The sequence below is a fragment of the Aspergillus pseudoviridinutans genome (assembly GCF_018340605.1).
Source record: "Aspergillus pseudoviridinutans IFM 55266 DNA, scaffold_4, whole genome shotgun sequence".
NCBI lineage: Eukaryota > Fungi > Ascomycota > Eurotiomycetes > Eurotiales > Aspergillaceae > Aspergillus > Aspergillus pseudoviridinutans.
In genome coordinates this window covers 1,540,214-1,556,770 of record NW_025091284.1, presented here as the reverse complement: position 1 = coordinate 1,556,770, position 16,557 = coordinate 1,540,214, and the positions used below count along the sequence as shown (strand labels likewise).

The 16,557-nt window shown below is 48.5% G+C and overlaps 5 protein-coding genes across 5 annotated transcripts; 4 read left to right on the top strand and 1 right to left on the bottom strand.

Annotated features, from left to right (window-relative positions):
- Positions 1 to 99: 99 nt before the first annotated feature.
- Asppvi_005973 (uncharacterized protein) lies at positions 100 to 1,818 on the top strand (the record flags this gene model as incomplete). Its single annotated transcript, XM_043301882.1, has 2 exons — positions 100 to 345; positions 439 to 1,818. 2 exons carry the CDS (start codon positions 100 to 102, stop codon positions 1,816 to 1,818), a joined length of 1,626 nt encoding a protein of 541 aa, XP_043157817.1.
- Positions 1,819 to 3,695: 1,877 nt separating this feature from the next.
- Positions 3,696 to 4,469, top strand: Asppvi_005972 (uncharacterized protein; the record flags this gene model as incomplete). Its single annotated transcript, XM_043301881.1, has 1 exon — positions 3,696 to 4,469. One exon carries the CDS (start codon positions 3,696 to 3,698, stop codon positions 4,467 to 4,469), a length of 774 nt encoding a protein of 257 aa, XP_043157816.1.
- Positions 4,470 to 5,736: 1,267 nt separating this feature from the next.
- Asppvi_005971 (Zn(II)2Cys6 transcription factor) lies at positions 5,737 to 8,252 on the top strand (the record flags this gene model as incomplete). Its single annotated transcript, XM_043301880.1, has 4 exons — positions 5,737 to 6,079; positions 6,122 to 6,897; positions 6,956 to 7,276; positions 7,329 to 8,252. The coding sequence occupies 4 exons, from the start codon at positions 5,737 to 5,739 to the stop codon at positions 8,250 to 8,252; spliced, it is 2,364 nt and encodes a 787-aa protein (XP_043157815.1).
- A 1,789-nt stretch (positions 8,253 to 10,041) lies between these two features.
- On the bottom strand, positions 10,042 to 10,323 carry Asppvi_005970 (uncharacterized protein; the record flags this gene model as incomplete). The annotated part of the gene is made up of 1 exon (XM_043301879.1): positions 10,042 to 10,323. The coding sequence occupies one exon, from the start codon at positions 10,321 to 10,323 to the stop codon at positions 10,042 to 10,044; it is 282 nt and encodes a 93-aa protein (XP_043157814.1).
- Positions 10,324 to 11,223: 900 nt separating this feature from the next.
- Asppvi_005969 (uncharacterized protein) lies at positions 11,224 to 15,895 on the top strand (the record flags this gene model as incomplete). Its single annotated transcript, XM_043301878.1, has 6 exons — positions 11,224 to 11,273; positions 11,360 to 13,309; positions 13,370 to 14,091; positions 14,144 to 14,654; positions 14,710 to 15,097; positions 15,146 to 15,895. 6 exons carry the CDS (start codon positions 11,224 to 11,226, stop codon positions 15,893 to 15,895), a joined length of 4,371 nt encoding a protein of 1,456 aa, XP_043157813.1.
- Positions 15,896 to 16,557: the final 662 nt, after the last annotated feature.

Here is a 16,557-nt window from a genome sequence, read left to right as displayed (position 1 = left end):
CTTCTGGATATGCAAATTTACTCCGCATTGCCTATCCCCCGCAAATCTTGACATCTTCAAGCTTTTACCCGTCGGACAGATTCGTCTGCTTCTCTGAACATGGGAGCTGCTGGCGGTGGCTGGTCCAACGCGGCCATCAAACAGGTTCCGGCCCCAGCTCGCAGGGCTTATGTCTGGCTAGCCGTGATTTGGGCCTCCTACTGTGGTGGTCTTCATGGATTCAATACAGCGAACATCTCGGGGACCATGACTCTTAAGCCTTTTATTAAGGACTTCGGGTGGACACACCTCTCTTCAAAACAAATCTCCAACTACTCGGGATGGGTTGTCTCGTCCATGTTACTGGTAAGGATATATACTTCGAGATCTGAATTGCGGCCTTTGGCAGCGATTTGCTACTATCAAACCTTTTCTTTGCTAACTGATGAGGACTGATAGGGTCAAATCCTTGGTGTCGTGGTCTCTGGACCGTTGGGTGAGCGTCGTGGTCGAAAATCTGTCATCATGTCCGCCGCCATCTTCTACACAATCGGTGCCATCTTGATGGGTGTCAACTTTGGTTCTCTGGCCGAGCTGCTGGTCGGAAGAGTTATGTCTGGAATCGGCTCTGGGCTTGGAATGACCGTCGGCCCTATCTACATCTCAGAAGTCGCACCAACCGAAATGCGCGGTATGATGACCACATTTTACAACATCAACATCATGAGCGGTGTTGCGGGAAGCTACTGGATCAACTTTGCCTCGTATGAACATGTCTCGCCGCAGAATAGCTGGCAGTGGCGAGCTACGCTGGTTCTTCAGTTGATTCCTGCGATTGACCTCTTCATCGGCTTTCCCTTCTTCCCCGAAAGCCCTCGCTACTTGATGATGAGAGGAAGAGTGGAGGCTGCCCGACAGAGCCTTCTGGAAATTCGCGGCCTCGATGAAAACGAGATTTATTTTAGCCGTGAGTATGACGAACTCAGAGGTCGGGTGGATGCAACTGCCGAGAGTCAATCTGCCTGGCAATCCACCAAGTCACTGTTGAGTACATGCATGACTGATCCCCCAACCCGCAAGATGCTCTTATTTGTCATGATCGTCCAAACATTCTTCATTATGAGTGGTGGGAACTCGATTACCTACTATGCGCCGACCATTCTGAAGTCAATCGGTCTCAAATCCAGTCAAGTCCTCTTGTTTTCTGCCGTTTATGGTATGATCAAGGTTGCTAGTGTGCTGTTTTATGCCTTCTATCTGACCGATCGCTTTGGTCGGCGGCCACTGTTGATTATCGGCTCATCAATGAATAGCGTGTGTCTATTCTACCTCGCAGTTTACCTAGGAGTCGCCGATATTTCTGGATCTGCCAGTCCGTCGCCCGCAGCATGGGTTGCAATCGTTGCCATCTGCATCTTCGCAATTGGCTATGGATTCGGATGGGCACCTGTCTTCTCACTTACGGCTTCTGAGATCTGCCCGACCTCGACACGAGGAACAGTAGTGACAATTGCCTTCATCTATCAGAATCTGCTGAACTTTGCCATCACTCGTGGATTCCCCAGCATGACTGTGGACATGCACGCGTGTGGCCCCTTCGCCCTGTTCACTGCTTTCACTGGTTGTGCCACGGTCTGGGTCTTCTTTGCTTTCCCGGAATGCAAAGGACGCAGCATGGAGAGCGCGGGAGCTTTGTTCTCTTTGCCTTGGTATAAGATTGGTTTTGTCAAAGCCCCAACTGCCGAGTACGAGGCCGCTGAGAGACAAGTAGACTTGGAGAAAGCATCATCTGCGGAGCACGAGGAACACGTTGTTGGAGAGGACCACAAATCGGGCTAGGAAGCAACTTTATCGAGTACATAATTCATATTTGATTGATGATTGATAAGGTCCTCCGGACATGCTCTAGGCATACCCATGAGTTGCCCTGTTTTCAAACGGTTGCGGTTGTCCTAAGAATTTCATTCCTTGTCTCAATGCCTGTTATAGAATATTTCAAGTGCTTATCTAGACTTTGATGGAGTGCGGTAGCTGATAGTGGCCACCCTCGTGCGAGTGGTTTTTATACCGCTTTCAAGACCACCTGGCCTCTATACCTTATAAACTAGGTATCACTGTCCCGAATAGGTAATTCAGTCTGCTTTCGAATGCTCCTGAATAATCTCTTGTCCTTTCCCTCTGTACCTCTTCCACATCTCTTTCCACATCTCTTTCCACATCTCTTTCCACATCTCTTTCCACATCTCTTTCCACATCTCTTTCCACATCTCTTTCCACATCTCTTTCCACAACTCTTTCCACAACTCTTTCCACAACTCTTTCCACAACTCTCTCTTTATCTCTCTCTTTATCTCTCTCTTTATCTCTCTCTTTATCCTTCTCCTTTCTTTCTATAATAGTATAACGCCTATTAGTAGCCTCATCTTTCAGGATGCTATACATAATTAACGTGGTCGGTAAGCGAGTGGGCTATATAAGCGAGCGAGCTACTTAACCACTTTTTCGCGTCCTATCTTCTATGCACCACTATGCCTCTAATTCACCCAATGTCATTTCTTTCCCTCACAGGCTCTTTCCTCTACGCACTAGAATGGGCTGAAGAGGTATGCTCCACTTAAGGGACTCTATGTGCAGTAAATTAATTACACACACACACACACACACTGTAGCTACGTACGCCAAGTTGTTCCGCCATCGCGATAATGACCGGTGTGTCTGCGGCGCGCGGGAAAGTGTGATCCACGTCCTCCTAGACTGCCCCGCTCTAAGACACCTCCGCAGGGAACTTCGAGAGAAGGTTGGGCACGCATTCAACAACATATCAACCCTACTGGGAGTAGGAGGACCCAGAGGAGGCGATACTACTCCGCGAGCCAAGACAGTGGAGGCTATCTTGGATTTCGCAGAAGCATCACAACGGTTCCGAAGTCGCGTGCCATGAGGGCAGCAATCCAAAATAACGGCTACGAGGCCACGGAAGGCCCCAACGAGGCTCTAAGTTCGTTTAAGAAGTAACACAAGACATATGTACATACATTGATATATAGTTGTTGTAGGCTGCGTATCGCTTAGCGAGTTGGTTTACCAAACTAGGCCAAAATACGAATCCGTACCTAGCCTAGTGGACTGTGGTTTCTAATCCAACTTTTGCGAGAGATCAGCGTAAATGAAAGAACACACACACACACACACACACACACACACACACACACACATACTGTAGCTACGTGGAGTACTCCGTTGGCTACCTGCGGTTTGTCAGGACGGCGCAATTGCGTGTGGTCGTACTCCGCAGGGAGTAGTTGGTCGGAAGGTGGGTCTGGAAAAGAAGCGGAAGATGGGTCTAGAAAAGAGGAAGTTCCGACGGTTGCACCATGCTGACCAAAAATATGACCAAGCACACCTAATACTACCACACAGAATGGGGACAAGCTTCAGTCTACGGTGAGGGTTTTGGGATTCCCGGCCATGACCCCAGGATGCTCATGGAATTTCAAAGCATTGTTAGTTCATATGTGACGCGATGAGGATACTTAAACAGAAAGCTTAACCTCATCTTCGTTCCTTCAATCCTCACCAAGATTTCAACTCAGCAAGCCAATTGCCCGCACAAAGTCTGCTCTGCTCAGTCTCATCTATTTCAACAGTAAGTATAATAAATACGACAGGCCCTAATTCGATCTCCCTGACTTTTTTGACAGTAGCCCATACAAGCAATGGCCAACGTTAAGGGATACCGTGTCGGAGACATCTCGGCCCAGGCGGCTTTTACGTCGGAAATCGAAATCGATGGGCTTCCATCTCTACAGGATGTGGTCAACTATCAGGAGATTCATCGCAAGACCATGGACACTCGACCCGGAATGTACCTAAAGTATCTTCCTCATCGATACGACGCGGTGAATGGCGAATTGCGCAGCGGCGGGGCGTACCTTTTTGACACGCATGAGAATGCGGCCGACTACTGGGATTGGACTGCCAACGTCTTTGAAGTGAACGAACCCAAAGTCAAGTTTTGGAGTCAGCCTTTGTTCAAGACATCAAAGCGCTTCATTTGGAAAGTCATCGGAGCCACCAACTTCGCACCAGTTGAGTCTCACGCCGTCGGTAGATTCCAGCGCTGGACATACGACGGGCCCAATCTTGAGGATGAGTTGCGACGGGTCTACCCTGAGCTCAAGAAGAGGGCTGAGGAGCAGGGCGCGGCCGCGTTCTGGCTCCTGCATCATCCTGCCGAGAAGCAAATCGGCATACAGCTCGCTTTCGCCAAGGTTGAAGGAGTCGACCCTGCAGCGGTTGGGCACAATTCGCTTGCTCGCGCTGCGTCCCAGGTCTCTTTGGACTCCATCTTTCCGAGCACCATCAAAGCCCAGAGGAGTGCGGATTGGACCAGTTTGTTCCTGGCAATCTGGCTCCCCAGGTCGCGCCTTGCGGGGGGAGCCCATCAGTGGTCCCCAATGTACCCTACGCTTCCTAAAGTAGAGGCTTAACTCGGTTTTCTATTGTCGCGGAGGACTTAGGCTATAGCGATCTGTTGAAGACTGCCTGATGTGGAGGATATTCAAATTGGGAAGTTGTCCTCCGGTTAAGACTAGGCAACTGAGGATTTGGGCATCTTGTCTTCATCGTATTATCGATTATTGTCATCTGTACTCCTTATAAGCATCGTTCTTCCGCAAATTGTTGCCGCCTACCTAACGTGATCCCCGTATCCACTCGGGCTTGACCTTGACCATCCCTTGCTACAACGCCAAGTTCCTCTTGGCAGCGGTGAGAAATGCAAATAGCCAAGCCATTCGGGTTTACGCCCAGGGGTGAATCTGGGTGTGCTGGGTTACGGCATATCCTTGCATCGAAGCCTGGACGTTTCGGGCTTCAACAATATATACGGGCAAAATCAACGCAGAGCCCCCCACAACAACACAACGTCAACGTCAATAAAATCAGCAGCCCTGCCTTCAAAACATCGACCCTACCGTAAATTTGAACGTTACTGGACTAGGCAAATCGGCGAAATCGCGTATTCAACACACTTCTGTTATATTGAACCTACTGTTGGGCTGAAATGGCGCTAACAACGGATTTGTCAGACAGAGGGATCCGGTGTCCGCCGGGCATGCATGATTAAGGAAGCTGGGGTCTCGGAGACTATAGATGAGGGAAATCCCTCGCCGGCCAAGGTGATTCAATAACTGTCGGACTCTGGGGTATCAGAGATCAGACGACCCGAAGAAGCCTGTTGAGTAGCCAGGAAGCACGCAACTGAGAGAGGGTACGGCACGCGAGAGGGGCAGTTAACATGAGATGGAAGCGGAAGGAATCACCCCAAGAGTAAGTAAATCCTAGGAGATTTAGGACTTAGATAGTTGCGACGCATCGCTTAGAGAAAAGAGATCGATTCGAATGACTATCTGAATGTAGAAAATATGGAGAGCCTGACAGCTCAGGCCATCAATCAGGGTCATGTAACCGTGGGACCTTAGGGGCTGACAATAACAGAGCCAATCCGTCAGTCATAACGACGTTAATTAAGATCGCAATTATCATCAATTCAATCAGCCTATTGTGGCCCCATCTGATCGTACATTTCGCTGTCACAAAGGTCTCCAACTCAGTCCGTTAGACCCCACTTGCAGGATCACGAGATCTGACAGGGTTTGGCTGATAGAGCGACCTCGCCGCTGGGGCGGTGAAGGCATGGGATAGATCAAAACGAGACCTTCACTCTTTAACTTACTTCCCTCCCAACACCGTGCCATGAGCACTGAGGACGCCATGGGCCAACGGGGCATCAAGAGAGCAAGGCCTTTGCTAGCCACAGATTCGAGCAAGCCACGGGGACCGTATGCACTTCGTGCATGTACGTCTTGTCGGCGACGGAAATGCAAATGCGACGGCCATCAACCATGCGGCTACTGCCACACTCGCGGCCAGCTTTGCATCTACGTGAATGAAAGTATTCCTCTTCAACATCCGGCACAACAACCGCAGCAAGTATCACAACACCAGGCGCAAAGGCAAGTCTTTCACAATGATCCGCTCTCGCACAACAGATGCCCACTGCTAGCTATCCCTGATGACCCTGTATCATTAGGCGATGGTATGTCCGTGCCTTGGTTTGAATCACTCCTTAATCTAACAGACTTCTCTCGTCCGCGCAGTACCCGTGCTTCTCTCACAGGAGAAGCTACAAGTCTACGCAGCAAACTGAACAATGCCAGATCGATGATCGAAATGATTGACAAACCGAACAGCAACACTGATTCTGCGGCTTGGAAGGGCCTAGATTTGGATGAAGAACTGCGTTCTGATGACCAATTGAAAGCCATGCCAAAGACACCAGGTCCGGCGAAAGATCGGGACGGACTTGAACCAAACACAACCAGCCCAGCTTTCTACGGACCAACAAGCCCGGACTACAGTATGAATCTCGTGCGGACAAAATTACGAGAGCGAGGGCACCTCGCACCCTTGCACCGCCGCCAGATGCTGCCGAGTCTAAAAGGGAAAAGTACCGTCTCGTGCACCACCCATTGGCAACCAGAACGGCACTGTGACAGACACCAGTTGCTACAGTTCCGGTCTTGGCTGACGTTGCAAGATGCCAGAGACGTCCTATCTACTTACCACGAGGTCGTGGGAGTCTTGCATCCATTTGTCGACTTTGAACATATGAAAACGCAGCTGGACCTCTGGTATTCTTACGATTCGAGCCGATCTGTTGGCAGAAATGACGAGGTGGATGATGATGATCTCATAATCCTGGTTTTGATACTAGCCATTGCAGCACATGCCCAAGTGGACACAGTACATGCAAAAATGGCGTTTGTTATGCATTCTAGCTTTCAGCACGCTGCCAATGCTACAGTCACATCCGGCACAGCAAGCATCAAACAAGCCACCATCGTTTTATTACTGGTAAACTGTTCAACTCCTCTTCGCTGTGCGACTCTCTGAGACTAAGTGTTTGTTTCAGGGCTACTATTACTTCACCTACGATCTGCCACAGCTTGCGTTAAGAATGTGCGGCACAGCTGGGCGCATTTTACTGGAACTTGGGTTTCATAATAGCGATACACTGAATCAAGTTCTTCGGTCAGAGAGCCGGCATAAGGCAGCTTGCATCATGATGTCCACCGTCATTGTACTTGATCGTCAATGGAGCGCGATGACCGGCCTGCCAGCAAACTTTCCCAATGCCACATTTAATCCGACATCTACCTTGGTGAGCATTTTAGCCCCTATAATCCTCAGGACAGGCGGAGAAATCTTCAATTCGTGCAAGATCTTTGTTCAGGTGCGTTGCTTGAATATCAACGGCCGGTAGCTAACTTGATCACCGTGGTCAGCTTGACGCTCCTTATACGAATGCAATGCACAAGCTTATCTTAATCAGCGACAGATTCAACGAGCCTATAACTCTTGCAGCTGAGGGCGGCGGCTATGCAGATGATGATGCCGTTGAGCTCTTAGTTTTCCAAATCCAACAGTGGCAAAGAAATGTTGTCGGAGGCCGAACCCTTCGCGACATGCTGTCTTGTTTTTCAGAACAGTCCGCTGTTCCACCCGCGTGGGAGCTACTAGTGGTTTTCCGAGCCGCGTCCATCCGAAGCCTCTTGCTGCGGCCGTATTTCTTCCCAACATCGCATATCCAGAGAAGCAAACAACATCTTCTCCCAGCCCTTGAACTAGCCTCAGATGTTACGGGTGCTCTCACAAGTTTGGATTGCACTACATCTATCTATCGCAACCACCGACCATACTACCAACACATATTGTCATCCATTTGTGCCCTCCTGTTCCTGGTAGCCGCTCACGTCGAAGAGCACCGGCAGGCTATCCATCAATACCTACCGCCCGATTATGATGACCAAATTATCCGTTACTTCCAGTCGGCGAGAAAGCTGACTGAAAAGTATGCGGACGTATCCAAGGGAGCCAATACTCTGTGGAGGAGAATCCAAGAACTATGTCGTGCTATGGAAGCCTCCGGCTCACAGCACTCTTCATCCGCTCCCCCCCAACCTAGTTTTACGTTGGTAGGTACCTCCTTGACGCACCAGCAAGCCGAGGAGTCCCCAACTTTTATAGATCCACAAAAAGAAAGCACGACGGCTGTGGAAAAGACACCCTTTGAGTTTGATCCGTGCTCTTTCGGCGCCAGCTTGGATATCGATATCTCAATCGAGGATGACAGCGGCCTTTTGCAGGACTCACAGGTCTGGGGACTATCAGATTGGCCATCTAATCTACAAAGCTATCTATTTCAGTGAACGTTTTTGATTCTAGACATTAAGAAGGGACCATAAATAAGCACATCAGCTGCTGCAAGAACTGTAACTATATCGAGGACCTTTCCCTTGGATAGTGCCGCGGTTTATATCTGTCAAGAACAACTTAACCCTTTTTCCGACAAAACAGGCACCTCGAAGTCACGCCACATACGTAACCGTGGCTCGGAAGCAAAATTTCGTTGGGTTCCGAAGAGCCTATGCCGTGTCCAGTGGAGCGAACGGCAGCCAAGCAGGCATGAGCACACCAGGCAAGATTTGTGTCTCGTATAGACTGTAGTCAGCAGACCTGTGGCCTTTGGGGTTACTCGGCCATACCATACCGGCCGCCAGTTGACGGATTGAAGGCCTTGCTGGACCCAGGGCCGTGGAGTCGCGCGACTAGGGGTGGGTAGGGTGAGTGCGCAATAGATGGGGTGAGTAACCGGGTGCGAGCGGGTGAGAATCACTCAATGTCGCGCGGCCACCTTCACCTTGCTGTGTAAGAACTCGGACTCCAAGAAATTGTGAAAGCAATGCTACCACTACTTACAGTTACAGCTAGTGAACCAAATTGATGCTGCTCAGTCTTCGATAGTACGGACTATGAGCTAGGTTCAGATACTATAGAATTATCTTAGAGGCTTGCTCAATGTTATTTGTATAATTTAGAGAAGATGTTATACCCCTTCAATTTCGGAGTCCATAGGGGAATCTCCTGAGACTTGAGAACCAGCTAGTTTCAGCATCTCCATTAGTGTGCTAACGTTACAAGAGCAAGTCAAAATTTTACTCAAATTCAACAATGATCTAACTACATCCCACCATTTCCCACTTCATACCAGTCAACCGATGGCTGCGTTGAGAACAGCTGCCACAGAAGGTCGTCGTTCCAAGATAGTAAGTCGAGATCAGGTTTGTCTACCCACACCCCCTTACTTGGAGGTTCCCGGCCAATTATGTCAGTGTGTACTGGTATCAACCTATCGTTACCGCCGACCTGTTCTACCTGTTCGCTGAGCTCGTTGATGTCCCAACCAGAGTTGTCCGTCTGCATTGGATTTCCGGTCTTTGTCCCGACAGCGTGGTGGCTTGGGTAAGAACTTGAAGCGTTTACTGAATATTCTGCTTCACGGGAGTCACTCGAGCTTGTACATCGCCGAAAATACCATTCACAATGACCTAGTGATGATTAACATGGGGACAACCTGGGTCTTAATACGATAACCAGTGGACCATACACCAGTAACCAGCGCCYGAGTAATGATAGCGATGGAGGCGTCGAAAAGCCGATCAGGTTGAGGGCGCTCAGTGCAGACTTCGGATACCGTACCTTGAGTTCCTCGATAAGTTTTTCATCAAGGGGACGTCACGCTCCTCGGCCAGGTCGGCATGGTAGATCATCGCGAGTTGGAAGTGTAACATAACTTTATGGATAGGTATTTGGTCTTCATATGCCGTCTCGGTCAGGGCAGCCATTGCCATTCGTTTGATCGTGGACCATCTTAGCAAACCCGGAAAACCTAGGGTAATCATTGTTCTAGCATGTTTGTCCGCCCCTATGCTGTCAATACGTCGTCCTACATGTCAATATACTTGCTAATCTTACCTCCCTTTAGGATGTGCACCAGGTCACCTCGCGAAAGTTCCACATCTGAGGCATGACTCGGTTGCAAAGTACACGTATCGAGACATTTCCTAGCGGAGCGAGAGGTCTTTCGGGATAGTTGTTCGATGAGTGACAATGCGGACTGCAATACCATATGCTGTGCCAGTGAAAGGTCTCTTGTATTCATAATTTCTCCATGAATACAGGATCGAGCTTCGTCCTCGCGGTGTCTAGAATGATCGATTGATTGCGCAAGGCCGAGACATTAGGAGGAGCAATATCCATAGTTCGCTTTGGCTTCTCCGTATCGATGGGCGCAGGCAACGATTTCCCGTGAGCCTCTATGGGCGCCGTCGTTGTCCGAGGGTCGGATTCAGTTCCAGCATCGTTGAGAAGCGTAGATGGGCTTTCGAGGCTGGCCTTGTTGTGCTGCAGGCACTCCTCTAACCCGGACAGACGCTCCATGATAGATTGGATCTTCTCATTGCTAAGAAGAATAAGCAGTTGAATCTTAAGTTGAGACCTTATCGCGGAATAGCACCACTCACGTTCGTGATTTTGGGCATGGGGTTCGTTTGTTGCGATAGTAACAACAATATACTCTGGCGGTTACACAATTCGCGCAAGGACTTTGCTGGTTGCACTTAATCTGTGAAGGTGATCAAAATGATCCCACTCAAGACTGCCAGACACGTGGGAGCGAGTAGATGGCTAACCTTTCTGGAATAGCACACATCGCACTGATCCCGACGAGTCAGTTAACGGACTAGCTCAATCCGCATAGGGGTGAGGGTCTCTTTGTGGCATGGTAGGTACGTACTGCTAGCTTGGTTGAAGTCCCTGCCATCGTGGACCGATCTTTGGCTATCCTGGCAGACATTTCGGATGTGGGTTATGTTGGAGCTGGAGAGTCAAAAGAACGAACGATTGCTATACTTTACAGCTCGGACCCTGGAGCTCGGAACCTCCGGCGCCGAATCACCACCTGCTCCGGTTATGTGCTGGATCTCTACCACTAGCACACACAATTACGTCCTTCGCAGGAAAGCTTTCTTCGTTCGGGGTCCCGAATACTGCATAAGCCGGAAGGCGGTCAGATCCAGATTATTCAAAGGCCCTTGGACTAACTATGTTAACGCCGCTAGTATGGGAACTACTCATTCTCGGAGGGCGGACTCGAGGCAGTCCGAGAACTGGCACGACTCCGCTGGGTCTAGTTTGATCTGGATAAGGGTGGATAACAGTCTCACGTCTAAATTATTGCGTATCCAAATGTTTAAATATCATTTGTATATAAGGACATCTACGTTACAATGACCGACTTTGTATATCGAACATAGGCTTTCACACTCATACTTGTCCATGATGACAACAAGTGACAAGCTTCCCTGCAGGGAGAACGCCTGCGTTTCGAGGTAGGTGCCTAGTGCTCGGTTTTTTTTTTTTTTTTTTTTTTTGTTTTTCTACTACTAGAAACCGAGACTAAACTACTGTATCTTAGTACACAATCTTCAACATCTATTGTGACAACCGAATCTTCTCGCCCGAAGCAATCAAACATTACTGACGATGAGAATGGGCAATGTGAACTCCTCGATCTTGCACGCATTTTGTCGCAAAGGTCCAACACAGCGCGCCAAGCTCTCCCATCGACAACCGTCAAGCTCACCTACCTTGATGACCCCCTAGACCCGAACAGTCCGAACTTCAGTCTGCAGGAATGGCTGAAATCAATTGTGTCGAAAAAAAGTCAACAAGGGATACCATCGCCCGCCACAAGCGTGATGTTTCGTGATCTAGACGTCTTTGGATCTGGATCGTGGGTGAAATTACAGGAGACTGTAATAACCTCTATCATAGCATCACTCCGTCTACGTGAGATCTTTAATCCGGAACGAAATGAGAAAAAGAAGATTTTGAGCGGCTTCAATGGAATTCTGAAAGGGGGTGAACTGCTCATGGTTCTTGGCCGCCCCAGTAGCGGCTGCTCGACCCTTTTGAAAACTATTTGCGGCGAACATCAAGGGCTTACTGTGGGCAAAGACTCAAAGATATCCTATTGTGGCGTGCCTTTGGATCAAATTACGAAGGAATTCAAAGGTGAGGTTCTTTATAACCAAGAGCTCGACCAACATTTTCCTCACTTGACCGTGGGTCAGACATTGGAGCTAGCTGCCAGTTATCGAGCCCCCAAAGTCCCGCCTAATGGCATGACTACTACCGAATGGGTGAAGTTCTTTCCCAGGGTGGTGATGGCTATTTTTGGCCTCTCACATACCTACCATACGAAAGTTGGTAACGATTTTATTCGCGGTGTATCAGGAGGGGAACGCAAGAGAGTTAGCATTGCAGAGATGACTCTCGCTGATGCCAGGGTGGCGGCATGGGACAACAGCACCCGTGGGTTGGACTCTGCTACAGCTTTGTCATTTGTCAAGGCTCTTCACTCTTCTGCTACAATTACTGGTGCGGCCCATGCAGTTGCAATCTACCAAGCTAGCCAGGCAATTTACGAAGTTTTCGACAAAGTTACCCTCTTATACGACGGCAGGCAGATATTCTTCGGCCCCGTGGGCTGCGCAAAGGGTTACTTTGAAGAAATGGGCTGGGTTTGCCCTCCTCGTCAAACAACGGCAGATTTTCTCACCGCTGTTACTAACGCGAGTGAGCGAAAGCCGCGAGAAGGAATGGAACTGAAGGTTCCACGTACTGCGGACGAATTCGAGCGCTATTGGCATGAGTCCAGTCTTTTCGCCGCTTTGCGGCAAGAGATGGATGAGTACGATCGCCAGGTTCTGAACAACGGCTCCGCCATATCCGAATTGAGAGCGATAAAGCACCATCGACAGGGGAGATTAACGCGGCAGCGTTCTCCCTACACCATTTCGGTCCTCCAGCAGGTAAAAATAAACATGTGGAGGGCATATCTTCGGATCGCCATGGATCCTAGCTCCACAGTTATTGTCATTCTATCTCGGATTATCCAAGCCGTCATTTTCGGCTCGATTTTCTACGGGACTATGGATGCAACTCAAGGTTTTTACGCCAAGGCTTCTGTGCTGCTGTTTTCGGTCCTCTTGAATGCGCTAGTTGCGATGGCTGAAGTCCAAACGTTGTTTCCCCAGCGCCCAATCGTGGAGAAGCATAAATCATATGCCTTTTATCACCCATTCACGGAAGCGTTGGCGACATCTGTGCTCGATATTCCTGTGAAGTTCATAGTTGCCGTCGTCTTCAACATCATCATCTATTTTCTCGGTGGCCTGAGACGCGAAGCCGGGCCATTTTTCCTGTTCTTCCTTGTTTCTTATTTGCTGACATTGACCATGAGTGCATTCTTTCGGGCCGTCGCAGCAGCAACTCGGAGCGTTGCTCAGGCAATGGCCATAGGTGGGGTGATGTTCATCATCATGCTTCTTTATTCTGGTTTTATGATACCATTATCATACATGTAAGGCTCAGCTGAAACCCCATTACTTCAGCGGCCCTAGCTAGAACTAACATTGGTCAGGAAACCCTGGTTCAAATGGCTTCATTGGCTGAATCCAGCATACTACGCCTTCGAAATGGTTATGTCCAACGAGTTCCATGGACGAGTCTTTGTCTGTTCGGGATTTGTGCCAGCATACAATCGCCTATCTGGTCGACAATTCGTTTGTGCTGTTCCAGGTGCCAAGGCAGGCAGCCGTTCGGTTTCAGGGGATGAGTATATCCAAGCGCAGTATGGATTCTCATTTGACCACTTCTGGCGCAATTTTGGAATCTTGGTCGGCTTTCTCGTTGTGTCTACGTTTGCCTACCTCGTTGTTGCAGAGGTAAATTCATTGTCAGGCTCGAGTGCAAAGAGTCTGGTATTTCTTCCTGGACGGTTGTGGCAGGCCAAGGCTCACAGTGCGGACGAAGAAGCAACGACTGCGAGGGCTTCATCGCAAGCCGGTGGCCAGGATAATGTCAACTTTATCTCACCTCAAAAAGGCTTTGTCACTTGGAAAGATGTGTGCTATGATATTCAAATCGAGGGAGAAACCCGCCGGCTTCTGGACAATGTCTGCGGGTGGGTCAAGCCTGGCAGCTTGACGGCTCTCATGGGTGCATCAGGGGCTGGAAAGACGACCCTACTTGATGTTATTGCTCAAAGAGTATCAACGGGAGTAGTGTCAGGTGAGTTCATGGCTAATGGGCGATCGCTTGGTAAAAACTTTGCAAGACAAGTTGGATACGTCCAGCAACAAGGTAAGCATTTCTAGGTTGGGATCATTGTTTCTTGCATTTCTAATGGTGCTAGATCTTCACCTTGATACTGCTACTGTGCGTGAAAGTATTTATTTCAGTGCAATTCTTCGGCAGCCAGCATCAATCTCACGGGCCGAGAAATGCGCATATGCAGAGAGTGTTATCAAGACCCTTGAGATGGACACTTACGCCGATGCCGTTGTTGGTCGACTGGGAGAAGGTCTGAACCTGGAGCAACGTAAACGCCTCACTATCGCCATAGAGCTAGCAGCAAAGCCGGACTTGCTACTATTCCTCGATGAGCCTACTAGTGGGCTCGACTCACAGAGTTCCTGGGAGATCTGCTCGCTTCTCCGGAAGTTGGCCGATAGAGGCCAGGCAATATTATGCACTATTCACCAGCCTAGTGCTGCTCTTTTCGAGCAATTTCACCGATTGCTTCTTCTCGGACCTGGTGGACGAACGCTATACTTTGGCGACATTGGCGAACATTCAAGGTCACTCGTGAAATATTTTGAGAAGAATGGAGCAAGGGAGTGTGGCCCTCATGAGAACCCGGCTGAGTACGAGACCATTTTTCCAAACATGATCGTTGAAGCCATTCTGATTAAATCATAGATATATTCTTGAGGTGACCGACGTGGCAAGATCTGGCACAAGTGATGAAGACTGGCACCGGACCTGGCTCCAAAGTACGGAGAACACAACCGTCCTTGCGGAACTAGACGATATGTCTCATCCTATCCGAGAAACACCCCTGGACCAAGGAAGTGACGCCGAATATGCAACACCATTGTCAGCACAGATCTATCTTGTCAGCCGTCGAGTTTTTCAGCAGTACTGGCGGTCTCCATCCTACATCTGGTCGAAGATCTTCCTAGGCGCCGGTTCCGGTCTTTTTATCGGATTCTCATTTTTCCAGTCAGATAACACCCTGCAAGGATCTCAAAATGTGATATTCGCCGTCTTTGGCGTCTGCGCGATCTTGTCTTCTCTGTCCGAGCAGGTGAGTGTTGATGTTGATGGACTCAGTGACAACTGTTAACGTTTCTAGATACTCCCATTTTTTGTCTTTCAGCGAGCCCTCTACGAAGTGCGCGAACGCCCATCTAAGACATATTCCTGGAAAGCCTTCCTGATTGCAAATATTCTTGTCGAGATTCCCTACCAGGTTTTGACTGGAATCGTAATCTATGCCTCTTTTTACTATTCACTTGCTGGAATACAATCGTCTGAACGACAAGGGCTTGTACTCTTGTTCTGCATTCAGTTCTTCATATACGCCTCTTCATTTGCTCATCTTGTCGTTGCTGCCATGCCTGATACACAGTCTGCCGGAGCGATCATCGTACTGCTGTTCTCGATGATGCTTTCATTTAACGGTGTTTTGCTCTCTCCCACCGCACTTCCCGGGTTTTGGATATTTATGTATCGCATCTCACCTTTGACTTACTGGGTTGGTGGTATTGTCGCAACGATACTTCACGACCGTCCTATCCAATGCTCGAAGGTTGAGCTGTCGGTCTTTGATCCACCAGCAGGCCAGACTTGCGGCGAGTACTTAGCGCCATACCTTGTCCGAAGTCCCGGTACCCTACTCAACCCAGAATCGACGAAGGACTGCCAATTTTGCGCATTGTCTACTGCCGACCAATACGTATCTCAAAATGAAATTGTTTGGGCAGAGAGATGGCGCAATTGGGGTATTGTCTGGATCTACGTTGTGTTCAACATAGTCGTGGCAACGGCTCTTTATTTCGTTTTCAGAGTCCGGGTTTCAAGTGCCAAAAGAAAAATCGCTTGATAGAACATACCTGGTTTTGTTATACCTAGGTTGATGCTTGGAAGAATGCTGAAGGAAGACTTACAGGTAATATAGAGTAGCAGGAGCCTTTAAACAATAAGTATATATCTTTTACTAGTTAATAATTAAGATTCATATAAAAATAAGTAGCTCTAGCTCAGGTTATATAAGGTAAGGGGAAAATTCCTAGGACTTATATTTAAAAAGAAATTTTTATATATACTCAATCTTTATAGGACTCCTGCTTACTGCAGTAAGAGCCTTACTGTAAGACTCTCTCTTTAATAACCTTCTAATATAATCTATAACATATTACTAGGGGAAAACTAAGTAACTAACTATTATAGTATTTCCTTATAAGGCTGTATTTAGGTCAATGCCTTAGGCTGTAAAACTTAACTAAATTCTACTAAGATAGTAACTAAGTAGTAAGTTAAGGTCTACTTAGTAGTATAGCTAAGAAGAAGCACTATACATAAACTCCATAATCCCTATTATATTCCTCTTTAAAGATAATAGATTAGCAGGGAGCCCTCTAGAAGAATATATATTAACTAACCTAAAAATAAGGAGTTTCTTAAGGGACCTGTTACAGCACCAACACCGCAAGGCAGAAATGACGGGCAGAAGTACGGAGCKGTGACGACCAATCGTTCACCAAC